This window comes from Neolamprologus multifasciatus, chromosome 23, assembly GCF_963576455.1.
Source record: "Neolamprologus multifasciatus chromosome 23, fNeoMul1.2, whole genome shotgun sequence".
In the NCBI taxonomy this organism is placed as follows: Eukaryota; Metazoa; Chordata; class Actinopteri; order Cichliformes; family Cichlidae; genus Neolamprologus; species Neolamprologus multifasciatus.
In genome coordinates, this window is record NC_140460.1 from 12,221,552 (window position 1) to 12,248,180 (window position 26,629).

Sequence of the window (26,629 nt, forward strand, 5' to 3'; positions counted from 1 at the left end):
AAAAAAAAGATTAAAATAAAACCTATTTGTGAATGTACTGCAACATTTCCTTGTCATTTATAGCAGACATTAAAGTCTGCATTATGCATCCACACTGGCTGGCCACTTTTTTAGGTACACATTGCTAATCCTGAGTTGGACCTTTTTTAAATTTCACACATGCCTTAAATAAAGAAACTACAAATTCTCAACATGGGTTAGATTATGGGATATATTTACATGTAGTCGTGTTCTACTGATTCCCAAAGGTTCGTTATTGACTTGGTACCTTGTGACTTTCGAGGCTATGGCGTGCAGTGAACTCATGCCATTCAAAAAAACGTGTTGGGATTTTTAACATGGTGTGTTATCCTGCTGGAAGCAGCCAAGATGAATACACTGAACATGGATGGCAACAATAGTCAGTCAGGCTGTAGCGTTTCAGTGTGGCTCAAAGTGTGCCAGGTCATGACCCCCGCCTCCCCCACACACATTTACACCAGCAGCAGCAGCCTAAACTGTAAACGGTAGGATTCTGACTCTACCATCCAAATGCTGCAGCAGAAATCCAGAGTTATCACAACAGGCAACATTTTCCACTCTTCTGTTGCCTAATTTGTGTCAGTTGTATCCTCAGTTTCCTGTTCTCAGCTGACAAGAGTGGCACCCAGTGTGGTCTTCTGCTGCTCTAGCACTGCTAAGTTTTGTGTTCACAGTTTTCTCTTCTGCACACCTTGGAAATTAGTTACTTTTATTTTCTTATAAGCTTAAGTAGTCAGGCCTATCTCCTCTGACGTCAAAAAAAAGGTGTTTTCACCCATATAATCGCTGCTCACTGGATCTTTTCTCTTTTTCAGACCGTTCTCTGCAAATGGTGGTTGTGTGGGAAATCGCAGTAAATCAACAATTTCTACAGAACTCAGACCACCAGGCTGTCTGGAAAAATCACCTTGCTACATTCAGTCAGTTAAATCGTCTTTCTTCTCCAACCTGGTGCTCGGTTTGAGCTTCAGCAGGTTGTCCTAACTATGACTTCTTTTCTAAATGCACTGAGCTGCTGCCATGTGATTGGCTGTTTAGATAAAGAGGAAATTAACAGGTGTGTCTAATAAAACTGCCTGTGAGTGTAGCCCCTTTAATTTGAATAGTTAAGATATGCAAACTGCAGCTAGCTTTTTCTTCAGCTTTTAATCATTAATTTTAAAGAAATTAGTAACTAAGGATTAAAAAAAGATGAAATAAAAATACAATTTGGCTACATGTTTACAAAATCTTACTTTTGGTGCATAGTCTGAATTTTGAGTGGCAGGTAGTAAGTAGGATTGGCTTGATGGCTTTAGTATTTCTTAATTATTGCCTGTGGAGCTGTTCTGATTGGCTGACAGAATTCCGTACATCAGCGCTGGTAACCCTAGCAACAGTGCCCGTGAGTAGGGATAGCCTAGTTAGCTAACTTTGATGGTTAACACCTAAATGGCGACTGGAATCCAGGCTGCTGAATGCTAACTTCAGCGCGGTAAGTTTTATTGTTGATATTTTTTTTTTATGTAATTTTTAAAAACTTTTGGGGCAGTGTTACTTTAGTATTGAGAGGCAGATGGAAGCTACGCTAAAAAAAATAAAAAATAAAACAAACGGAGGCAGAAGTAACTTAGAGGCCGAGCACCGCCGCTTGGCTGCTCTAGTTCTGTTCAGTTCAGTTTCTATTTATATAACCATAAATCACAACAAAAATCGCCTCCATGTGCCTTATATTGTAAGATAAAACCCCTACAATCAGACGACCCCCTGTGAGCAAGCACTTGGCGTCAGTGGGAAGGAAAAACACTCTTTTAACAGGAAGAATCTTCGGCAGAGCCAGGCTCTATTACTTCTGTTCCACTGTATTTGGTATGCAGATAATGTGCATTTTATTCTATATTATTGAATTTAAAGCTTTATTTACTTATTATTTTAGATATTTTAATGTATTATGCGTTTTCTTTAGATCAACGTACCCAGTATTACATGAGTAATAAAAATAAAAAAAGGTGTCCACATTGTTAATGAAGAATTATGCATAATTTTGAAAAGGCCCATTCCCCATAATGAGTAAATTTACTTTAGATATTTTACTATAGATATTTACTACATGTGTATGATTAAACAGTTATTTTATATGAATCACTTTTCTGGCTCTGCCAATTTTCACGTTATAGGCACATAGCTGCACATGAGCCTAAAAAAAAACACAAGCAATGATTTATATCCTGCTTTTCTGTACTGTGTTTGTTTCTGATCTAATATTCTGATTTCCTCTGGGTCACCCACATTGGAAAAAATTTTGGTAACACCCGCTGCGTGTTTTTAATGCAGTGTGGCCATACTGGGCTGGAACAGAATAAACAAGTTAGAGACCTTATTAAATTTTACCAAAGATCATGAACACATGCCCGGTGAATGTTGGTAGAGCATTGTTTGGTCCGTAACTAAGTAACCATTCTTTTAAAGACACAAGTGAATGCTATTAACTGGACAGATCCCCTGACATTAATCCAGTTGTATATTTTTTGCTATATTTGCGATGGAGCACTCTCTGCTTCACCTCTCTTGTGTTGGCTGACCCCAGGTATTTAAACTCATCTGCTCCTTGCAGCTTCACTGTTACGTCTGTCTCCCTCTCATTCAGGTATTCTGTCTTCCTTTTCCTGACTTTCATTCCTCTTCTCTAAGAGCATACCTCCACCTCTGAAGGCTCTCGTCCACATGCTACCTACTCTCACTACAGATCACAGTCTCATTTGAAGAGTCCTGTCTGACCTCATCTCTCAACCTGTCCACACTGCAAACAAGAAGAGGCTCAGAGCAGATCCCAATGTAATCCCACCCCCACCTTAACGCCATCTGTCACTCTTACCTCACGCCTCACCGCTGTCTCTGTCCTCATACATGTCCTGCACCACCCTCACATACTGCTCTGCCATTCCTGACTTCCTCGTGCAGTACCACAGTTCCTCTCTCAACAGCCAATTATATGCTTTTTCTGATCCGCAAAGACACAGTGTAGCTCCTTCTGACTTTCTCTGTACTTCTCCATTAACACTCTCAAAATAAAGATCACATCTGTAGGGCTCTTTCTCAGCATGAAGCCATACTGCTGATCACTGATCGTCACCTCTCATCTTAACCTAGATTCAACAAATCTTTCCCACAGCTTTACGATGTGTCTCATCAGCTTTATCCCTGTGTATTTACTACAGCTCTGCACATCAGTCTTGTTCTTGAAAATCAGTACAGTGCACTTCTTCTCCAGTCCTCAGGCTCAAACTCTCTAAGATTGAGTTAAACAGTGTCAAAAGGTCCACTGCCCTCTTCTAGACATCACATATGTCATCTGAACCTAGTGCCTTTCCACTCTTCATGCCTTAGCTGCCCTCACTCCCTCCTTACTAATCCTCTGCACTTCCTGATTCACTAACTTTCCTCCATCTGTCGTCCACCCTCTCTCATTTTCTTTATTCATGCACTCCTCAAAGTGCTCCTTCCATTCTCTCAACACACTCTCTCCACTCATTAGTACATTAGAAATCCTTTTGAACAAAAGCTATAATAACATGCAACTCACAGTTACAAGTTACACTGATGGTGTACTTTGGGGCCTGCATATACAGGAAGAAAAAATGTTTACAGACACAATAGTCTGTGCCAGTTTCATTAAACTAAGCATTATTACCTGCATGTGAAATGTGCTAAAGACTAAACTGGAGATTATACAAAAAAGTCTATGCCTGTGGTCACAGAAACCTTTTACTTTTACTAAATATATATCGACCTTTTGTAAGAAGATCATGGCAGGCCGTGGACAGGAATTCTTGTTAACTGCCTTCTTCTTCTTTTTTTTTTTTGCTGAGACATAATCAAAACCATCATTCAGACAGTAATGACAAATCCAGATCTGATGTGGGGTGTCTGGCACTGGGGAGGACCAGTTTATATTGGACTGAAAGGCGACATTGCTATAAAAATGTCTGACATCATCTCAGACGGCTGTGGACTGAGAACAACTAATTTTCATTGTGGGTAATTAGGGCAAAACTGAATAGAAGGCATCTTGTGAAAATTTTATGTATTTATGTGAATGTGTATATCCTGTTTGGTTTTTGTTTGTGTTTTTTGTTTGTTTGTTTTTTCATTTCGCTTTGGCCACAGCCAGTCAACCTGCATTCTCTTGTCTTAGCTTTGGAAATTATAGCAAGTGGTAACATCAAAGGTTCATATACTGCAATTCACATGTTTTTGTGAACTTTGTGAGCTATAACTCCCACGTGCTAATGTGGAGATTGGCTGAACAGTGCCCTCTAGACAGACAGTGTGTCACTGCCTCACCCTGCCAAATAGCCCTTAATTCCCCTGCATGTGTGCAGTGCCAAGTCAGTGTCAGGCTCTGCTACACTGTGGGACTCCTGTGTGGTTCAAAGACTGTTCACAAACAGCAACATTGTGTACAGTGTGTCTTGTATGTGTGTGCTTAAACATCTTGCTTAAAAGTGCATTCAGAGGTGTGCTGGGTTGGTTCATGGTGCAACACGATTATCAAATACATCTTATGCTCCATCCCACTCAGTGGTACAATGGCTGGCTTGCTCTCACTGAGGGGGTGTGCCGGTGGGTGGTTGGAAGTGGCGCAACATCAAATACACGGACTATAAATTTACACACGGGAACTCGCTGTTCTCCACAGTGGGTAAGACACGTTTTCACTTAGAAATGTCTTCTCTAATACCTCACCTGTTGGAGCCTGGCAGGTATTATGCACAAACACTGTGCAGAGCCAGAGTGTATGTGTATAGAGGGGGGTTGCTGGCAGCCCCCAGTGTATGTGCTGGAATGTGCCAAGACTTGCTTTTGGGGTGGGACACCATGACCTCAGGCAATGGGATGGGTGGGTGCGACTCAACTAACAGAGAAAAGGAAAGGAGCAGCAAGAGATGAGGCGGGTGAGAACAGACACGGACTCAAATCAAATCTACTACAACACTGTTTAGCATTTTAACCCCCCCCCCCCCCCCCCCCAAAAAAAAAAAAGCAACACAAAAAACACAAAAAAAACCACGATTGTCTATGGAGTGGAACACTGGAAGACATTCACTGTGAAACTGCTGAGTGGGAAGCCATGGGTTAATGATTGGTGTTACATGTGAGTGACTTTATTACTTTGATAACTGTCAACTGTTTTAGTGCAAAATGATTTTCACTTTACTTTTATTCCACGGAGGGAGGAGGGAGAAGAGAGCGAGGGGGGGGGATGCTGTTTCTTTAAGAGAGAGAGAAAGAGAGAGGGAGAGAGAGAAAGGGAGGGACCTCTTTGCCCTCCAGAAACCAGGAAGGGAATTGAGTTGATCTGCTGCTGCTTGGTTAGCGCATACGGGGCTTTAAGCTGCACAACAGTGAGAGGGAGAGAGAGCTCCGGAGAGGAGGAGAGGAGAGGGCTGAGCTAACCCACAACAAGCACCACCACGGCCATCGCAGGTGAGCTAAAGACACCCTGTCATCTCCCCCCCCTTCTGTCTGCCCTGGGCCTGTCGAACAGAGGAGAGCAGGGCAGAAGAGGAGAGGAATGAGGGAGGGGGCCAGAGAGGAGAGCAGGGTGGGGGGGGTTGGCCAGAGAGGAGAGGAGAGGAGAGGTGGGTCGCAGCAGTAGTCTCCAGTTAAGGTTCCTCTTTTTTTAAATCCTTCTAAAGTACTTCCTCTGTGCTGCTCTTTACCTCTGGGGAATCTTGAGATAAAGTTTATAGGATGTGTTCAAGGCATTAACTTTTCAGGCAGGTGGAAGCACTTAGAGGAGGTGGAGGTGGTAGAGGAGGGGAGGGGAGGGGGGGTTCTCGAGATAGAGAGCGAGAGATAGAGGGTGGGGGGGGGGGCAGTGAACAAGGAGGAGGAACCAAAAATAATTCAATCGGACAAGGTAAAAGCAATGGCAACAACTTTTGGGGATGGCAGCGATTGAAAGGCTCCGTGTGGTGTGAGTTGTGTGTGGAGGGCATGTTGGAGTGGCACTGGTACACTGCTCACCATATGAATAAGTCACAAATTGGGGCAGGGGTTTCAGGGGTCTGCCATGTCACTGTAGCGTGAGCTGATGAAAGATTTCAGTACTGCTCTGACAGTTGAGGCTGAAATGTTGTTGCTTTTTTTCCCCTGCGAAGCTCTGCCCTGCTACATGGCTGCTCTGTACTTTAATACCTGGCAGCCTGCTAGCAACATACTGTAGTGTATAATTCAGCTCCGAGTGCTTACGTTAGAGGAGGCTTGGAGATAGTGGGGGTGGTGAGGGCAGAGGGAGCTGGGACTCGTAGTGTACAGCAGGGACTGTAAACCAGGTCAAACGGAGTTGCAGAACTCTATATCCCAGAGTGCCTTGCCCTCGGCCATCCAGGAAAGGGAACAGCCGCCAGCCTATCCCAACAAGGAGGTGTGGTGAGTGAGCTGCTGTCAAGCCAATGAGGGTGGGGGATGCAAAGCTGAGTTGTGGGCTGAAAATAGAGGGGGGGTGGGGTGGTGTTGGTGCTGGTGGGTGGGGGGTAGGTGTCTGTTTGTGTGGGATCAGGCAAGGGCTTGCCTGTATGACTAGGGCCACTCGTAAGTTTCCTGTCTGGTGGAGCTCTAGCCCTGCCCAGAGACGGAGGCAGCAGTGCTGGCCGGCAGGCAGGGGAGGCAGATAGGGCTCGGGAAACATTTTCAGCCTATTTGGTAAGCACCACAAAGGCATACACACACACACACACCCGCACTCGTACACAAACTGGGTCTTTAGGCTGTCGCTGAAAGGAGACGAGAGGCAAGCAGAGGAAATAAATGCCATAGCATGTTGTGGGTGAGAGCAAAGGGGCTTGACAGAGTTCAGAGTTCTTGACCCACTTGCAGATAAAGGAGAGAATGGCAAATAGGTCACTGTTGAGTGCAAGTTTATGCACAGAGAAATAGCTGCTTGTTTAAACAAAGTTTTTCCTTTCCACCACGCTAACTTTTTAAACTCTGGCCATTTAAGCTCATTGTGCACGGGGGTTATTTTTATGCTGTTAAGATGCACTTTTCTTTGAATGGTTTTTTTACCTACTGCTGTGATTAAATTGCTCTGCTGCTATTATTAGTAGAGTGAAAAGATGAAGACAGTCGCACATCCTGTACTGCTGCTTCTTTAGGGCTGTTAAACCAACTCCACAAAAACCACCATATCAGATGTTTTCTAGACTGTAGCAGCGCGACCACGCTGATCGCTGACAGGGTACAGGTGAGCAACAGCTTATTTGAGAATCATCAGTAAGTGGCATCTCTTCTTGCTGACAAAGAGAATATGTGACACATCTCGTGACAGCTGATTTTTCGCTTGTAGGGGAAGCTGTCACAGCGAAGTCCATGCAATATTAAAATAGCACATAAGCTCTGGAAACTTTCTCCTGGAGAACTTATGTTCTTGTGGCTTGATTTCAGGTTTTCTCAGCCAGCTGCACCACGGTCAATCTCATGACATGTTTTCTGCGTAGTCCATTCACCCCCTTCATCACCAGTATCTTGTTAAAAGCAGATTCTAATCTTGTCTGCCGTATAATGCTTTCTTGCGGCTCGTGGTTTAAAGACTTCATAGCAACCCTCGGCTGCTTTGCCTGATAACCAGATGCATATTTTTTGGCTTTGCATACTTGCTGAACCCGTTTTTTAAGTGTGTGGGCACGGAGAGGGTACAAGCAGAGCGCAGTACACGAAGACGCCCAAGTGCTGGGAAAGTGAATGTTGGAATGTTTCTCAGAAGGTGACAGGCGATATTTTCTATTTAGCCTAGTGTTACAAACAAATGCATGTATGTATTAGTTACAGTAAATGTTGCGTTGATGTTGTGCTGTGTTATTTCTTAGGTACTACTGTGTCAAAAAAGTATAGTTATTTCAAGAGAATTCCAGCAAGAGGTTAAATTAGGACGCCATATGTGTTTGTATGGGTGTGTGCACGCATGCGTGTGCGTCTGTGTTACCAACAATAGACTCCAGGGGAATTGCAGGGGACTTCAGTGGCTGTGGGCAGGTCCAAGACACCACCCATCAATTTGGCGGTGAGGCTGAATACAGTTTGATATTCCTGTATGTTTGTGCCTACACCACTATGGCCCAAAACTAGCAGGTTCAGACAGACTGAGAAGACAGGTTGCGTGATGTCGCCGTGGCAGTTTGAGGGTTCGTTTCGGAGTGAAATGTTGGCTGCGTACTGTACATCGCATGTAACAGTCATTGTGTTTGTTGAGTTTTACTTTTTTTTTTTCATGTGGTCGCATAATCTCTAGTATCTAGTGTCACTCGTGTTGATATTTTCTTGTCGTGCTGTGTGCTAAACTGTTTCTCTGCCCCGTCTCTGTACATGCTCTTTTATATGCATTTGCTCATTTATCTCCAGTTCATATTGTTTGGTTAGCCTCCTCCATGGTGAATGCAGCTTCACTTCCCCCTAATGTTTGGTTCCCCTGGTCAGCTGCTTAGTATACCACAGCTTCCAGCCTGGCTAGACAGACAGACCCCTCTCTGTTGTTTTTCTGTTGTTGTGCTGAAGTCTAGGGGGAGTAAAGGGGCTTCTTCTGTTCTCTTCTGGGACATTTATTATGGAGAGGCCAACACAACCTGATCAAATTAGAGTGGGAGAGTAAAAGGCTGAGATGTTTTTCAGAGTGGGGGGGTGAAGCTAGACTTGAATTTCCACACTTGGGGAGTTAAATGTTTTGTTAAGCGAGGGTTTTTCAATATCAAGTAAAAACCATGGAATAGTCGAAGGCGGTAGGCTTCTGTCAACACTTTAATTTATTGTGAAGTTGATATTAAGAACTGCAGGACAGAGTCCAAAGGCTCATTTTTAATTAAGCAGAAAGGCCAAGTGATCAGGAAGGAGGATGTGAGACCAAACTGACACTGTCCGCACGTTGATTTAGAGAATCGGTTTGCAATGAAACAAGAGAGACGATGGGTGGGATGCATTAGGGGATGGTGATACTCGGGAGGGTGGGTTGGTCTGCGCTGCTTTGCCTCCTCAGCAGTGGAAAGGGGAAGTGGGTGATGTGGTGGATACTATGCAGTGCAGACTCTGAGACAGAGATGGAGCAATGATGAGATGAGAGCGACAGATGAGAGGAAGGGGGAGGCGGTGGTGTGTACGTGGAGGGGGGGTCAGACAGTAGGGACAGAGAGATCGAGCAAGCAGAGAGCTGGTCATCTGATAACAGAGCGGGTTCTGTTACACGCCTGCAACAGACTCACAGGAAGTCCTCTTTCCCCGTTGGACTGCGCATGCACAGAGCGATGCAGCCGGGGCATGTTGGGCCTGCGGACCGACCGATTGGCCAGCTCAAGTTGTGCCGGACGACGCAGTGTAGGGGTGTAGTGCGGTTTCTGAAGGCACGTCTTAGATTTTCATACACTTCCTGGTTGGCAGCATGACAGTGTCGAACCATGTTACTCACACTAAAAGGAACTCAGACTGTGGATGTGGTTTTATTATGCTGCAGCCTGAGAGAAGCTAGTCTCCCTACCATGTGTTATAATTCTGATCAGCGGCGCGAAATTGTCATCAAAACCACAAAAATGTAACTGGCTTTAAAGAATTGTTGAAGTTAAAGCTTTACTGGTAAAAAAAAAATCTGAAAGATTTGATTATCTACCAGCGTGGTATTTTCTTTCTACATTTAGTGACCACAGAACAAGATTTGTAGTGCATGCAACAGTGTTTTATTTAAGAAGGTCCCTTTTTATTTAGACTGCTACTTCAGGAGTTTAAACTACATCAGAACATCATTTACATATGCTTTAAGTAAAATGCTGTCTAATAAGAGAAGATGTCCAGGTGCAAAAAGAAATATACTTCTGTTATTGTGTGCATTGCGAGAGCAGTCATTTCGATGTGTCATGCTTTTATTTGTTTGTGTGTTTAGTAGGCTGTGGGTCTGAGTACTACAGTGCAAACGGTCAGGAAAATGAAACCATGCAAATTCAGAACAGTTTGAGGGCTTCTGCACATCATTGACAGCAGCTACATGTCTCTCTTCTGGAGCTGTACAGCAGCACGAACACTCTTTAAGGAAATCATAAATCCCCCTGCTGGCTTCCTCAAATTAAACTTTGCCCCACTTGTGGGTGGTTACCTTTCCACTTATTGTAACAGGTTATACCAGGTAACCGAATGAGATCTCTTGAGTTTATCATTGACATCTGAGCCGGATTCCTGGGCCTCCATGTGCTCATGAGTTATGAGCGAACTTGTAAGTTTAACGCCCTGCCTCACCCACCACCTTTTCACTGGCTTTGTGTCGATGTTTTGGCAGTGCTTCCATGGTTAGTTTCTAGTGAAAGCTGCCAGGCCTAGGCCAGCCCTCGCAGCTTCAGTTTTATCAGTTGCTTACTTTCTTCCTGCTTCGCTCCCAATATGACCAATCAGGTTTCCTTCCACTGCTGGCAGCAATGAGTCACTTAGCTGTGGCACTTGATCAAAATCCACTTTTCCTAGGAACTGCCACCCCCCTCCTCATTCCAGTTATCTTGCGATGTCCTCTTTGTCCCACCTTGAACTTTATTGACCTGAGTAAAGTGATTCCCTTGGTTGTTGCCATAGAGGCAAAAACAGTTGAGTCAGTTTGTGAAATAAGGGCAAGGGAGAAAGAGATATGATTTTTTTTTTTTTTAAAAAGTGTTATGGAAGAATAGACGGGACCATAGGGCCAACCAGATGCAAAGATTTTTCATGTTTTCATTTCTGGAGCCGCAGTTTCCTCGAGTCCTTTATACAAACACTTGGGGTTCTAATAAATGAGTTACTTGGATAGCGAATGAGATGGTGAATGCATAAAGTCTTCACCCGAGTAAAATTGAGAAATAATTGTTCTCTTGTAAAAAGTCTAGGACTACAAACAGATAAAATTAATAACTTTCCTGCATTTCACTTTTAAAACATGGCTGCTACATGCTCCATTAGCATTTATAGTTTAAGGGCTCTTTAATTCACTCATGTTTGTTCTGCTTGTTCTCTTTTAAAGGCAGATTTCTCAGCACTTTTGAGTTGTGTAATATTTTTATGAGCCAATTACAAACTTTCATGTTTTTCAAGTTTAAGAAAGAGGTAACTGAAAGTTTTGAATAACAGACAGATACTGATGTGGTATTCGCTGTGAAATTTGGTTGACGGTTGTTTTTCGGTTGCTTTTTTGTTGTTGTGTGCATTAGGCAATATATTTTCTCATCTAAAAACCACCTGAGGTTGCGCAGACTTTTTTTTTTTGGTTTTTTTTTGTATTTTGGAATGAGTGGTATGTTTCACAGATGATGTGTGTCGGCCAAAATACTACTGCTTTTACTAAATACCCGCGCTTCCCGTCATAACGTGTTTGTCTGCGAGTGAGACTAAAATCGGGTACAACTGTCTTGGCAAAGATATTTAATGCATAGGTCACTGCACAGTCAACCGAAACAACAGCAAAACAGAAAGTCAAAAACGACCGTTGTGTGCAGATATATGGGAAGGGGCAGATTACAGATGAAATGAAGGTGATGAGGGCGGGGAAGGGATGGGTAGGTCCTATTTTAAAGGACTTGTTTGACTTGCAAAGCAGGCCTGGGTGCTCATGGACTGAGCATTGAGAGGAAGCCCTACCCTGGAAGTGGAACACCAGGGACACGGACAGCTGCTGCGCTGCTTTGTGCCGGGCTGTGGGCCTTGTCACCCACAGGCATGAATTAGTGATAAGGAATGTTTCAAGCCATGAGGAGGTGTCAGGATCAGGTTTGTTGCACTGTGTTTCCTCTTTCGTAGTGCTCTTTGTAGGTTTATTTGAGGACAGGTGGCTTTTGCATGCGGAGTGGTGCCTCCGTGCTTCATTGGCGCTGAATCAAGTTTGCGCATGTATGCGTGTGTGTTTTGTTTTTTTGTTTTTTTTCTTTATCTCCTCTCAGCTCAACGTCTTTACCCCAAAAAGCCGTGACCTAGGGTCAGCTTTGTATGTGCGGGGGATAGCGTGCTATACAAGCTTGTCTGGTCTAGTGCAGGTGCTGTAGATCTGTGTTAGACAAAAGCAGGTTGGCTCGGGTCTGGATGGGCTCACAGAGATCTATTTCCACCTGCGAAGGACGTGACCGGTAGCCATGTGGTTGCCCTTTCTCTTGCTCTTTCTTCCATCTCACAGCGCTCGTGCTCGCTCTCTCCCTCCCGTGTCATCTCTCTTTGTCTTTGCTCTCATCTCCCTCCCCTCCCTCAACATATTCAGATGAGGGGTTGGATAATAAAATTTGCTCTTGCCATGTCTGACAGTCCGCTTCTATCAGAGCTTTGCGAAAGACGTTGGCAGTGTTTGCAGATGCTTTCTGGTCAGCTGCCTATCAAAACTGAATTGAGTTAAGAGAGAATTACAGCAAATAATAAAGAAATGGTAGAGCCATTACATATTTAGCACTAATCAAACACAGCACAACGATGTAAATACGTAAATCAGTCTTATGTGTGATCTCTGGATGTAGAAGCTTTTAGATTTTTGGGTAATTAATGCAACAAAAAAAAAATCATTGACCTATTTAGTTGCTCATAATAAGCTTAAACATGCATCTGCTTATTTGTACAAAGGTGACATGTTGCCAAATCTCAGGTGTGTCATCAGATTTTTCCAGAGGAGAGAGAAGGAGAGGTTAGCATGGGTGAACTGGGACAAAAGAGGAGATGCAGCCAGGTTTGGCAGGTTTGTTAGTGAGGTGTAGTGTACAAACACACCAGAAGTTCTGATCTGAAGGAATGTCATTTCAATGCCTTGCTCTCGTAGAGAGCAGCACATGCAACACATCCCTGCTTCCCACCACCACCCGCTGCCCCCTGCTGGGTCTCCCTGGCAGATGGAGAAGGGGGGAAAGGGTTGGAGTCTGTATGTGTGTGTTTGATATGTTATTGATGTTACAGTATTTTGTGTGCCCGTACGTTCATAGAGAAATCAAGGATGGCTTGTTCTGCCGAAACCCCCCTCCCACTGCGCAGGCTTCAGTCGATCATTTTAATCTCCCCCCACATGTGAGCGAGGGGACAGGCCTTTTCTGAAACTTGGCACACAGTACAGGGTGGGGTAACCAGCTCAGACCGGATTGACAACCTCCCTTTTTAATACCGTTCCCTCGCAGCTTGTTGCGTGTCCTCTTCCTCCTCCTGTGGAGTTTTTTCCACAGGGTCTGCTCTGGCAGCCCCCCTCCCCTCCACCTCTTTTCCTCCACCTCTCTCACTTCCCTCTCTGGCTCTCCACCGACACAGAGAGCATAGCCTGCACAGCCCAGCTCCCAGCATGCACTCTGATCCCCACAGCCCTCTGCCTATCTGTCCTCCACGACCTCTTACTTGATTCCTTGCACAAGTGCATGCACACTCCCATAGATGTGGGCGTGTATACAAGGAAATGGGCTCCTAGCCACCTGCATGGATGCAGTCCAAACATCTTCACCCAATTGTTGACCCAAATGTAAATTGTTGCAGGCTACTGTTTATTCAGCACCATTAGAAACTAATTCTTTGCACCAAATATATGTAACAGTCCTGTTTTGCACAAAGTATGTAACCAATCTGCTTGAACAAAGTAAATTGTTTACAGCGTTCAGCAAATTTGGCAAGTGTGAAATGCTCATGGTGAAGTTTGGTTTCAGTCAGGTTTATAGCAGGCTCTTTTTATTTTTAAGCAGCATGTCATGAAGATTTTGATGTATGTGGTTCTTGGAAGGTTTGATGTATTTTCACAGAAACTGTCGACATGTTGGTGTGAAAAAGCAGCAGAGAAGTTTTTGAACTGCCAAGAAATTAATGAATAAAGATGAGTGACTCATTAGAGATTTGTATTAACCGGCTGGAAAAGTCAGTACAGTTTATTTGGTTGAAGATCATAGGCTAGAAAAAAGTCTGTATTCAAATGGTGTCATATTAGGCTGGTTATGACAATTTTTAAGAAATGAAATTGTTTTGACTGTATTCACATGTTGCTTCAAAGCTCAAATGGAAGCATCCTAATTGTACATTCAGTTTTATATTTGACAATATTGTCAATTTTTGGGCTACCAGATATGGCCCAAGTTTGTAGATGTTTTTGCAGTTTTTCCAAAGATATTTAAAAATCTTTACGCGTGTATTTTTACTAGCTGCGTACTGTGAACTGAGAGCTCTCCATTCTTGTGCTTGATATTTAAATAATTTTCAAATAAGGCCTCCGCAAACTTTTGATTCAGGTAATACATGTTTGTTTCTCTTTCTGCGTCCATGTAATACCTGTCTGCTAATTTCCTCTTTTTCTTTTCCACCTGTTTCTACTCTCCTTCAGATAGGCAGACGGACAGACGACAGGACGGATACACGGGTGGGGGCTGTGCTAGGCGGCTCGGCGGCAGGCTGGTGGAAGATGTCGTTAGGAGCCGGCGGGAGGGGCGGAAGGCGGCTCAGGGGGATAGCAAGCAGTGGGGGTGGAGGAGGGAGAGGTGGAGCGGGAGAGGCGGAGGAAGGTCCTGTGGGGATCCCTTTCCCTGAACACAGCGCAGACATACTGGGCAGCCTGAACAAGCAGCGGCTCAGCGGGCTGCTGTGTGACGTGCTCCTGGTTTCCCAGGATCGGGAGTTCCCAGCTCACCGCTCCGTCCTGGCGTCCTGCAGCACCTACTTCCACAAGCTCTTCATGTCAGGGGTAGCCGCCGACCAACAGAACATCTACAACATCGACTTTGTGGCAGCGGAGGCTCTGGGAGCTTTGCTGGACTTTGCCTACACGGCCACGCTGACAGTCAGTCACAGCAGTGTGGCTGAGATCCTTGCTGCTGCACGTCTCCTGGAAATCCCACCTGTCCAGGATGTCTGTACACACCTGCTGGACACCAAAGTGCTCTCCCCGCCGGTACGAGACTTTTAATGCTAAAGTAACTTGTGTCACAATTCAAATTTAGGCATGAACTGTACTTTATCCAAGTAACTGATTCATTCACACGGTCAAAGGGCCACCCTGTCATTAAGCCATCAACTTCAATTAATGCTCAGCATAGTGAAGCTTATATCACGGCCTTTATCAGTTTCTCTCACTATGCCAAACACACTCCCACAGCCGTGGGGTTAGTTCAGCGCTTACTCATTCTGAGCCAACAGCATTCATGGAGGGACAGCATGCTCTTTAACAGAGTACAGACACAGCACATTGCAACTACACTTCAACGTGATCAAGTGTAGCTGTGACATGCTGCACTGCATGGATAATGCTTTACATCATGAGATAAGATGACGTGATGTCAAATCATTATTGGAAGCTTTCTAACATCTGTTGTTACATTTTATCAAAAGTTGAAGCCTCGTGACAACCTTTTTCAAGACTGGTGTTTTTAAGAGTTATAGAGTACGGGAGCGAAGACATACACAGGATCGTGTGCTGCGTTATTGTTCGTTTTATACATACACAGGGCATGAATGTTCTTTGCCAATTAGTTTTCATTTTCTCATACTAATACCCATGAGCGTACTGAGCGCCTCTGTTTGCATCCAGGATACCGAGTCAATGCTGAAAAGCATCAGACCCTACAGGTCTGCTCGAATCATCCTATTGTATCTGATAAACATTTTAAAACATTTATTTTAAACATGCATTTCCTCCTCTGCCTTTAGTCCGTCTTCTCTTTATGTTTTTATTTGTGTGTTTTTTCACAAGCTTGTAACACTTTGTTTGTTCTTATTTTTAGGCGGGCAGTGAGCGAAAAGATGAGGGTGAAGATGAGGATGGGAAAGGCAAAGGAGGAAGGGAGCAGGGGAACCGGGTGCGGGCCCGAGAGTATCTGGAGTACTTCCAGAGAGGGGCGCATTGGAGCAGCAGCTGCAGCACGCCGGAGCTCAGGGACCTGCCCACCGCACACCTGCACTTTAATCATGGTAACGGGGGCACCCCCAGCAACGGGGCCCCTGTTGGCCCCAGCGAGTACTACTCCCCCTTGGCCCTCGCCTTGTCCCAGGTCCCTAAACAGGAACCAGAGGAAGAAGACGACGATGAGGATGAAGATGAGGATGGGGACGCGGTGCAGGGTAACGGAGGAACCCTGGGGTCCTCGTACTACCCTCCGTCCCAAAACGGACACTTCTACCTCCCTCACAATTCTAGGCTGGGGCAGGAGCCCGAAACGGAGGACGCTTGTAGGGAGGCGATGATAACAGAGAGGGGTTCAGCAAGTGCCCTCCTGCAGCAGATGATGGACTCCATCGAGAGGCAGAAGGAGCGTGCTACGACCGGTGAGGACCAGGGAGATGGCGATGACCCTGACATGGAATTTTACTTGAATTATTTTAGCAGTACACAGCACGAAGATACAGCGTCATCCGCTGTAACGCAGGGAGTGCCATCACTCTGGTTATCAAGAGGCAGTACAGCCCAAGACAGAGTAGGAGCAGAGAGGGGGGTTGGAGAGAGAGCCAGTGGGGGTGGAGGAGAACGGAAGATGCGCTCCAAGGCCTTCCAGAAGTGCCCCATATGCTCCAAGGTCATTCAAGGGGCAGGCAAGCTCCCGCGTCACATCAGAACGCACACGGGAGAGAAACCCTACGAATGCGCCATCTGCAAAGTGCGCTTTACCAGGTAAGCCCAATTAATGAAGAGACTTCCTCAAGTCACATGTGCTAATAGTCTTGGACACTGTTGACAAAATGGCCAGCAGCGGGGAAACACAAAGCCAAGAGCAGGAGTATTAGCGCTAACCAACTTAGCTTTGTATTAAGTAGACAGTGCAGCTTGTGAAGCTGTGTGTGTGCGTGTGTATTTACGTGAAGATGGAGTGATTAGGCCCTAACCAGGATTTTTCCTGACATAACATTGAAGCTGAATGTTAATAACAACGGCACGTAGAATCTTTCAGGTCAGAGAGAGGGGGCTGGAGGGTTGTAAAGGTCTGTTTTATTGTGACAGCCTTCATAGCAAAGTCCTGGAATTTTAACGTAGGGGTCCTATAAAAGAAGGCAGTGCCATGGTAGTGTTATCTAGTGGAAGGCTGCTATAAAGTGCTGTGCTCTGATACAGAGGGGGATTACAGGCGCTGGATGGTGCTCTATGTGCTCCAATGCAGTAATGTGAACTTTTGATCTCTGGTTATGTTGATTATTGCCCACGGCAGAGTAGTTACGCCACCCCCTCCTCTCTCTTTCTGTCACTCCCTTACCTCTCTAATGAAATCTGCCATATCCTGCTCAAATAAATGTGACTAGGCTACAGAAGGGTACTCGAGTGCACATGTTTTCCTCTTACTTAAGTCTTAACTTTTCCATGAAATCGTTCCTTTAATTAATTAATCAGTGGACTTGTGCTGGAAATAGATACAGTTGGCTAGAAATAGCCAAAACCTCTGCTGGCAGGTAGGGAAGACCAATCTAAATTTACGTAAATTCAGATTGGCAGTGGGATGGGGGCACTGTAATCTTAATCCTGTTTGAACAGGGTTAAGAGTGTGCATCGCACAGTAATAAATCACCCCTGTCCTTTAAATTATTCACCTCTGTCAGTATGCCACTTTGTTCCAATGCTTCACCCTAACTATGTGTCTGCATCGTGTGTTTGTGTATGTGTGCACACATGCGTTTCTTGGTTAACATTTCTATTTAGGGCACAGGTATACAGACCTCTGAGAGTTGCAGTGGGTTTATTTGTTTCCTTGTATGACAGCTAATCCACTTACCTGGCACTTGCATACACACACCTGTGGGTGGGTGTGTATGTGTTCAGATGCAGTTGTCTTAACTACGCTTGTTTGTTTAGAAGCCCTCTGCCCTCGGTACAGAAGGGTTAGGCGATTTAAGAGCTCGGAGCTGGAGAGATAGTAAGTGCTAAAGGGGGGAGGGAAGGACAAGAGTCAGATGAAGGCCAAAGAAGTCTGATAAAAATTTAGTAGGTGGTGTCATTGGAAAGTCAAATAGTTTCGTGTTATGAGATGCGTTTTGATATAGAGTCATGCTGTATGTTGTTTTGACTGCAGTGTTGTAGACCTCACAATTTTTTGGAAAGCAAGTTTTCCACATGAGCCGTTTTATTTGCTCATGTGCGACACCTACAAAAGTCGGTCCCAGTATGACTCTTGTGGATAAATATATGCTGCAAACTTGAGCTGCATTCAGTACTACAGTACTACTCCACAATAAATGTCAGCTCTTTCCAAATTATCCTGGAACCGTTGTGCTGCAGAGGAAATTCAAGTCTCCATTAAACATTTTTGCAATCTGTCAATTGTTGTTGTGTTGTCGTCAAATACATGTTAACAAAAGCCGTAAAACGCTGACATAAAACTGATATTGTTATCATTTAGCAATAGTGCTTTTGCGTGCATTTACACAAAAAGGTTAAGTTTATGGCTTCTCGTCAGTTAGATAGGGTACCTTAACGGAACTGGAGTAGATCCAGGAGATGGCTCTTAAATGGGAAATAAATCCATCCAAAGCATATAAAGCTGGCCACTGTACGTGTGAGAATTAATAATATAGTTTGAGTTAATTGTGTATTTGTACGTGATATTGCACGAGTGATTAGAACCTGAAGTTGGCTGTGTGCACTAAGTGCATTCAAATGGGTGTGAACCAATCTTCTAGTGCAGCAGATTTTTTGCCTTTGTATTCTTACTCGACCATGTTTATTTTTCTCCCTCTCAGGCAGGACAAGCTCAAGGTTCATATGCGGAAGCATACAGGAGAGAAGCCTTACCTGTGTACACAATGTGGAGCTGCCTTTGCTCACAACTACGACCTGAAGAACCACATGCGTGTACACACCGGCCTGCGCCCCTATCAGTGCTCGAGCTGCTTTAAGACTTTTGTGCGCTCAGATCACCTGCACCGCCACCTCAAGAAGGACGGCTGCAACGGCATCCCCTCCCGTCGAGGCCGGAAACCTCGCGTGAGAGAGCCAGGGCTCCTCGAGGCCCCCGTGGGCCTGCTTAGCCCCGGATCCGACACCGGCCCCGGGTCTCATACCATCAGGGGAAGGCGGCGATCGGAGTCGACCTCGGCAGCGGAGGTGGAGGTTGCTGCTGGAGCACACGCACACAGTCCTCAGCTGCAGGAGCTAGCAGGGGAGGCAGGGCCCTGAGACTGCAGGGAAGACAAGGACACTGCTGGACACCATAGTCACTCTGCACCGCCTGTGAGACAGGCCAATGAACAGACAGGAGTAAAAGATGCAAAGGCAATTTAAAAAAAACTACAAAAAAAAAAAAACTACAACAAACAACTAACTATTCCTCTATAAACCAAATCAGGGTGTCACAAAAATCTAATCTTTATATTTCTTTCTCCTATTACTTAGGACACGGCGTAGAATTGCAGGCACTTAAGTTGGTTTATTTGTTAAAGAGCAAAGAACGCTTCAAATCATGCACCCATCACGTCCACTTTCTGGGTCATTTCTTTCTTTGTAATAATAGGGTTTTTATACATATGTGGCATATGTGCTTAGGCAAATGTATGATAAATACAAAGGAACTCTGAGCAACTATGCAGTTGATTTAGATTTTTATTGGTTTTGTCCTCACAGCCTTCAAGCTCTAAGAAAGGTGTCTGTCAAGCACCTTCTGGCTGCTGTACGGGTGAAGCGAGGACAAATCCTCCCAATGAAAACAACTCTTTTTCTATTCTTTGCAGGTCTGAAATGTACAGTTACCATAGAAACACCATTGCCACAATATGGCATATGCAAGGAAAACTCGCCACAGTTTTGATGCAACAGTTTTTCTTCTCTAAATGTTCCAGAAAGAATGAGGCAGGGGTTTGATTGAAGTGTTACTTACTCTCTAAAATGCATTTTAAGAATCTATGGCTTGTCTTACTGAAAAGCAAATTCACTTTGAGTCAAATCCACTTTAATGGGGGCTCGCCAATTGCAGGACTCGGGAATACGAGGGGTGGAGGGTTTGTGTTTCTGAAGCACTACCATTGTCAATGTACGTGTTGGCTTTACTACGTGGCCTCTTATCCCTCACAGCCCTGCGGTGTCAATATGTTTGTTCGCCCTTTTGATTTTGTCTTAATTTTTGTTTCTCAACATTTTATTTTTTTTTGACTGCTTTGGGTACTTGACACTTTATTATTGTATACATGTATATACAGCAGGTGGTGATATGACATTGGCCCCTCTTAATGCTGAGTTGTAGTTACCAATCACATTTCTTTTCCTCGTAGGCTTGATGTCATATTTCTCAGAGAGTGAAGCTTGTGGGTGAACAAAACAAACTGTATGAATGTTCGATGAGAGAGGAAAAGAAAAAAAAAGCATTGATTCACCCATTTGTCCTAAACTTAACACTTGATATGTAAAGTTCCTGCCCAAAGGACGAGGGGGTCGATTGAATGAATGTGCTTAACTTTTTGCAGTTTTTCGGATTCTGTCCTTGTGTGACAAGGCGCGGGTAGCACTTAACCAACCGCAGGTTAAAGGAGCCTGAGTGAGAGAGTGACAAAGAGTACGAAGAGATAGACGAGCACCTTTTTTTCTATGTTTGCACAGCTTTACTAAAGATATCCAACTGAGGGGGAGGTAATATTTAAAGGAAGCGGGCTGATGTGTGAGGTTTATGCTTATTCCAATCTTTTTGCCCTGGGGACCACACAACCGTAAGGCAACCTGTATGATGAAGAGAGCAATAAATACCTGTCCAAGTTGGGAGGCCAAATAGGAGCGCAGCTGCAGCTGGTTGATGGGGGAGGGGATCGAGGGAAGGGGAGGGGGATCTCGCAATGTCTGTTGCATTCCAAAAAATAATCTCCCCCAGCTCAGCCACGTTTCCAGGCAGGAGGGGATCAAATCAGGCCTTTTCTCTCGCTCCCTCTCCCTCTGTAGTCCTCTAATGCCCCCGAACCAGGCTGGAGGGGATATTATTATATTAGAGCCTGGTGTTACTGTGGGGAGGACGCCTGGTGCTGGCAGTTTAGTGTGTGACTGTGTTTGCGTGCGTGTGTGTGTGCGTGGCAGCCAGGGTCCCTCTGGCCACATCATCAGCGTGTGTGAGTCAGCCACAGCCTGTTCAAACATGCACCCTGAGCTGCCAGCCTCAATACACTTTGTCTCGCTAACACACACACATGCTCACTGGGTCCAGGTATCCTGTAGAGAAGGGGAAAACACCAGAGCTGACATATGTGTTTGAATATTGTCAGCGACTCCATACGTTTGGATTTGTCCGTCTTAAACAATAATAAACTCCAGAATCCAACTTTAGTTTCCATACGAGCACATTGAGCCTTTTGCGTTAAGAGAACATGCATGTGATGTAGAGTGCCCCCCCCCTCCCCCAGCCCACCCTGTAATTTCTGCAGTAGTGCTTTTTTTTCAACTATCAGTCCTTTTGCACGTTGGATGGGAAGAGGCAGGTCATGATTGCACTTTGTTACTGAGGAGGGCACTTTGGTCAACGAAACGGGTACTTTGAAACAAACCAGTTGCAAATGAGATCAGCCTTTTCCTTCAGTGCGTGATGGTGAAGTCGAGCTCCTTCGCTGGTTTCGTTCAGGTTTTGACAACAAGCTGCCAAAAAAGAAAAGAGGAGACGAGTGTCGATCTCTACAAGAGAAGCCAGGCAGGTCCACACACACAAAAAAAGAGTAAATCAATCCATGTAACTGAATGCACTTGAATTTAGTTGTAAAAAATCTAGTGATTTTTTTTTTTTTTCGTCTTAATGTAAAGTAAGGGGATAGAAGGAGGAGGTAGACAAGTGGATAGAACGCTGTGTGCGTGCATACATGCATTTTTTTTTTTAAAAATTTTTTGCACGCATGTGCACAAGCATGCATTGCTGGCTGGCAGGCTGAAGGGTCTCAGGACAATGCTGGATAAACAAACTTGGTGTCTACCCCATCTGTTCGCCAGCTACTCTAAAAACTACATGTGTTCTCGGAGGAACTGCAGTGATAATAGGTCCGCGGTACCACAGAAGCGAAAATACCATATTGTAGAACAACACATTGGACAGTTGCTTGTTTACTTCACGGCTCTCTTGGTGCAGATTTGCATAACTCTTTGTTTACCCTTGTTGGCCATTGTCAGGGTTTGGCCAGGTCTTGAGAGTTAGTTTCTATTTTTGTTGTTTCGTTATGATAAAGATGGGGTTAATTATTGCACAGTTTGACTCCTGCAGGCAGACCGATGTAAGCGGGGCAGTCTAATGTCTTGTGATCTTCATGTATTGTGGTACTTGGCTTGGACTCCCTAAACCCACTTATCTTGACGTGGCAGAAGTTTTACCTGTCAAGACCCGTGGGTCATCTTAAACACAATGTTTCATTGGACCTTAATGTTTCCCCAAATGTCTTATGTTGTTTGTTGATTAACCAAAGTTTTTTGCCCTCCATCTTAGTCTACTGTAAACAAGAGATATTGAAAGTATGTCTATAATTTTTCCAGGCTGGGCCTCCCTGATTAAGCCACACACAGATGCCCTTCTCTGGAATACATATGCAGAAATGTGTGTATACTTACTTGAGTTTGCTTTCTCTCACTCTTTGTATCCTTGTGGAAAATAGAATTTGAGGTGTAAGGATGTATAGCCTTTTGTTTCTGTCTACACTCGTTTTTCTTAAAATAACGTGTTGTGCTACAGCTATTTTTTTTTTCTAATAATTATACGTGGCCGTGCGTGTGGGTGTGTATATGCTAGTGTGAGTGTGCGCGTGCGTGTGTTGTGCGTGTGGTCATGGTTTTGGGATGTTGTGCCAGGAAGGTGGGGCTAATGGGTGCTTGGGTGGGGTTATGGATAAAAGCCTGATAGCACTGGAAGTGGTGCGTTAGCTGAAAGAGCAAAAGTTTGCACTAATGTTAAATGTCCTTGTCCTGCTTATGGGAAAAGGACAGGGGACCTCAGAAAGGCCTGCGAGTTTCCATGAGCACAGAGCAGTGTGGTTAATACTCAATGGTCTCATTAAGAGTCCATCCAACCCCTCCGTAGAAATAATCATGTATAGTATATTCAAAATATACAGACGTCCAGCAACAATAAACACCAAAGGAGAAAAAAAAACTGCTTTCATTTAAGTCACTGGGCATTTTAAGCTACCAATGTAATGTTTGATTATTAGTTTTACTGTTTAATCTGAAGGCTCTTAAAAAGAGATTTGGGATTTTTATTTTATTTTATTTTTTTTGTCTTTTTGATAGAAGTCAATCATATGTGCTCTTTATACATGAAAATCTAAATATAGAAAATTTAGGCAAATCTTCTCTGAAAAAACAAAAAAAACCTACTCGTTCCTGATGATGGCTCAGATGCAATGTTTGACGATGCCACAGATACTCATTCCAGTCCTTTGTCATTCTGAGATTTTTGTCTTATGTTGAGTCCACTGACGGATTATCGATCCTAAAATCTGATGTGTTTTTTAAATACTCTTACTTTTGTTACTGCTGAATTGGATGATTTCCATTTACCTTCTGCTGTTTGAGCTGAGTTTAAATGTTCTCTGGTTGAGACAGACGGTGACTTTGTGGCCTTGACTGGGCAGTGCTGAGCTCATGGTGGTGTGTGTGTTTTCAGACAGTAATGTCATGCAGCGTGGGGCTGAGGCTCACTCCCACCAGGTGGATTGTGCAGACACAAGGGCCACAGTGTGCCTTATGTGGACAGGAATAAAAAAAACTTTAAAAAAAAAACAACTTTTTTTTTTTTTTTTTTTTTTACCATTTAAACACTTTTCTTGTAACATTGAAACCAAATTTTGAAAACTGATTGGCTCGTACTAAAACGATAGTTAGTACTGAATGAACTGATATATTAGTGTCTCTCTCTGCCTCCGTGGCTCCACAGCTGGTGTGTCCCCAGCCTCAGCCCCAGGCCAAGGTTACTCTGACACAGGCTGCACCAAGACAGTCTCAGAACTTCATTGCAACTGTGTTTTGTTTTGTTTTATCCTTTTCTTTCAAATGGACCTTGAAATGTTATTTTTTTTTCTGTGCTATTATCAAAGACTTTTTGTAAATCTATCTGAGAAGGCCATAAAACAAAGACAATAACAAGCACGATAACTGCAAAAATCAAACAAAGCACGATGGGGTGACTGTTAATATGGTGATATGGCGACTCGTGGCAGCAGAAAGGGGGCTGTTTGCTTTGCTTCGTCATTTTGCTGCACACCTGATTTATTTTTTTGCACGTTTTCCATCAGGCTGTCGAAGCAGGGCAAGCTGAGCGCAGCATATGCAGTACGGCAGTATGCACAGCGTGGCTCTGGCACTTACACAGACAGCCCTGGGTCCTTCAGAGAGGCAGGCTGCTGTCTGTTGGCTGCTCTCAGCCAAGCGGGGACAGTTTGCACTTGGAGTCTTTCTCTGTCTCTGGAGATACAAAGGTTGGCATACAGGGAGGAGCAAATCCAAGTGGTAGGAGAGGGCTGAATGTTGTTTTCAGGGATGAGAGCAGGAAGCCCAGGTAACTGTTCAGTGTTGGTCCTCTACGCTGATGGGAAATACGTGGCCTAAGAAACGTAACACAAAAGAGGTCACCGCAGAGTTCACATTGGGGAACTGCAACCATCAGAATGTTGCATATCTCTTTTGTCTCTATGTAAGTACTACTCAGGTGGAAAATTCACTGCTATGCATTGGGTTTCAGTTTCCTGCTCAGTTGATCATATGTTTAATCAAACTCTGTGTTCTTGTTCTGTCTTTTCTTTCTTCGTCATACAAATATTTACCATAATAGTTCCCAGAAAGGTACTGGCATGAACAGTTCCCTCCTTGTAAAGTGGATGCGACCAACCTGTTTCTCCATCTAATATTGATCCAGTGAATTGTTAGTTGGAGGGAAGGAAGCCACTTGGGATTCAGTCTTATTAGTCGGACTGTAGCGTGCTTGAAAAGAGATGGGGTTGGAAAAGCACAGGGGAGGGGGGTTTGCGTGTTCTCTCACTTTCTTCTCCCATCGCTCTCCCTCTCTGTGGACTCGTAGTCAACATCTTTGCTGCCGACTGGCTTTTGATCAAAGATCACACGCCCTCAGCAGGGGGATTGGCAAGGGAGGGAGGTGTGGATGAGGTATGGAAGAGGAGACATTTTCACTTGTTGGTAACGTAAACCAGTTTGGGATACATTCCATAACTTCATACTGTGATTCCCACTTTTTAGCAAGGTCGTGCGTCTGAGGAGGGACAAGGAAGTTTTAGACATTTTGCAGATGGCTGTTTCTGTCCGTCTGTCTAGCCTCTTTATCCCACTACTATGTGACAGACAGACATGTAGACAGATAGTTTAAAAGGCCCCCAGTGTAGCACTATCAAGCTGCCTTTTATCAGCTTCTGCGATTGTAACAAAAGCACTTTGCGAAAGGCCATCCTGAAATTGTGTGCTTTTATTTTATCCTTATCAATATTGTTTTGGTTATTTTGTCCCTGTCTTTTTGTTTTCGCAATGCAACTGATTATTTAAATGCAAAAACTATATAAGAAAAAAAAAACAAGAAAAACTTGAAGATTTGGTATCTACAATGAAGATGGCTGTCGCCTCATCACAAACAAACACATCTCTGTTATATGTACCTGTTTTGCAGCTTGTTGCATAGTCACGCATTGGTGATGGTGGCGGGGGTACGGGACAAACCTCCCCCCCCCACCTGCTCTCTGTTCGCTGTCTGGGATCTTTTGGGGAGAAAGGTGATTTGATTAAATTTCTGGAGACTCTTTATTGAAACAGAAACGTGTATGACAGTTGCAAAGCTTTCTGAGAAGGCTCGCTGTGCTGAATGTTAAACATGCAGTGTCGTATCTACTGCAGAATCTCTTTGTCTGTTGGTAAAGGTTGGATCTGGTATCCATATTAAGCGTAAATGATTATGAAAAACAGGACGAAATGGTCAAATAACCGTCATTTCCATTCTCAGATCCTTACAGACGTACGTTTTGGCCTTAACATCTACGACGAATCAAGATTACTGCAGTAGAGCGGAAAGAATACTATCGATCATAATAAGCATTCATTAAATTTATAGTTCAGTAAATGGTTTAACGTGGGAGAGAAGACAAATAGGCTACTATTTATAGATTGAGTTTAACTGTGATTACTATAATTCTTTATAGAGTTGTTTTTTTTTCTTTTCTGATGTACATTTTAAAGTGACCCAGTTCTCAAATCTGGACATTTCAGTGAAAATCTACACTGAATCACACGAAGCAGAAAACAGCTGCTCCACATGTGTCTCTGTGTGTGTGTGTGTGTGTGTGTGTGTGTGTGTGTGTGTGTGTGTGTGTGTGTGTGTGTGTGTGTGTGTGTGTGTGTGCGCGCGCTGTTTTTTGTTTGTTTTTTTTGTTTCATTCCTGTTGCTGGGCACATGCATCACTCTTGTGTATCACAAATTTATCCCAGAGGTGGAATACCTGCTCACTTCTACCATTAACTCCAGTGACAGTGACGAGAACATATAAATAGACATATTCAGAGTGCAGCAGATGTTTTTCTCTACATGATTCAGTGTGGATTTTTTATTCCATAACCTCTTTTGTTTTTCTGCTCATTGCTAAGAAATCTGTCAGTGTGTATCTGTTGGAAGCTGCAGGGTGAAATATAGGTGATTTTTTTTTTTTTTTCTTCAGAGAATTTGCACTTTTTTGGCAACACAAAGAAATTGTACATGAGACCACTAAATCCACAGTC

General features: G+C 44.1%; 1 protein-coding gene across 4 annotated transcripts; it reads left to right on the forward strand.

Moving 5' to 3' along the window:
- The first annotated feature begins 1,217 nt into the window (after positions 1 to 1,217).
- Positions 1,218 to 26,403, forward strand: zbtb7a (zinc finger and BTB domain containing 7a). Of its 4 annotated transcripts, none has more exons than XM_085151248.1 (4): positions 1,218 to 1,495; positions 14,321 to 14,884; positions 15,714 to 16,597; positions 18,652 to 26,403. In XM_085151248.1, the coding sequence occupies exons 2-4, from the start codon at positions 14,399 to 14,401 to the stop codon at positions 19,085 to 19,087; spliced, it is 1,806 nt and encodes a 601-aa protein (XP_085007374.1). In that variant the 5' UTR covers positions 1,218 to 1,495; positions 14,321 to 14,398; the 3' UTR covers positions 19,088 to 26,403. The 4 variants fall into 4 exon arrangements, with proteins under 4 accessions (XP_085007374.1, XP_085007371.1, XP_085007372.1 ...); XM_085151245.1 differs by lacking the exon at positions 1,218 to 1,495 and adding an exon at positions 5,307 to 5,487; XM_085151246.1 differs by lacking the exon at positions 1,218 to 1,495 and adding an exon at positions 6,544 to 6,708.
- Positions 26,404 to 26,629: the final 226 nt, after the last annotated feature.

Bases quoted from the DNA above. Each gene is read 5' to 3' on its own strand.
- zbtb7a (XM_085151244.1), top strand. From the start codon at position 11,734: ATGTTTCAAGCCATGAGGAGGTGTCAGGATCAG. The intron at 11,767-14,320 runs GTTTGTTGCACT...ACTCTCCTTCAG, and splicing joins TGAGGAGGTGTCAGGATCAG to ATAGGCAGACGGACAGACGA. The intron at 16,598-18,651 runs GTAAGCCCAATT...TCTCCCTCTCAG, and splicing joins TGCAAAGTGCGCTTTACCAG to GCAGGACAAGCTCAAGGTTC.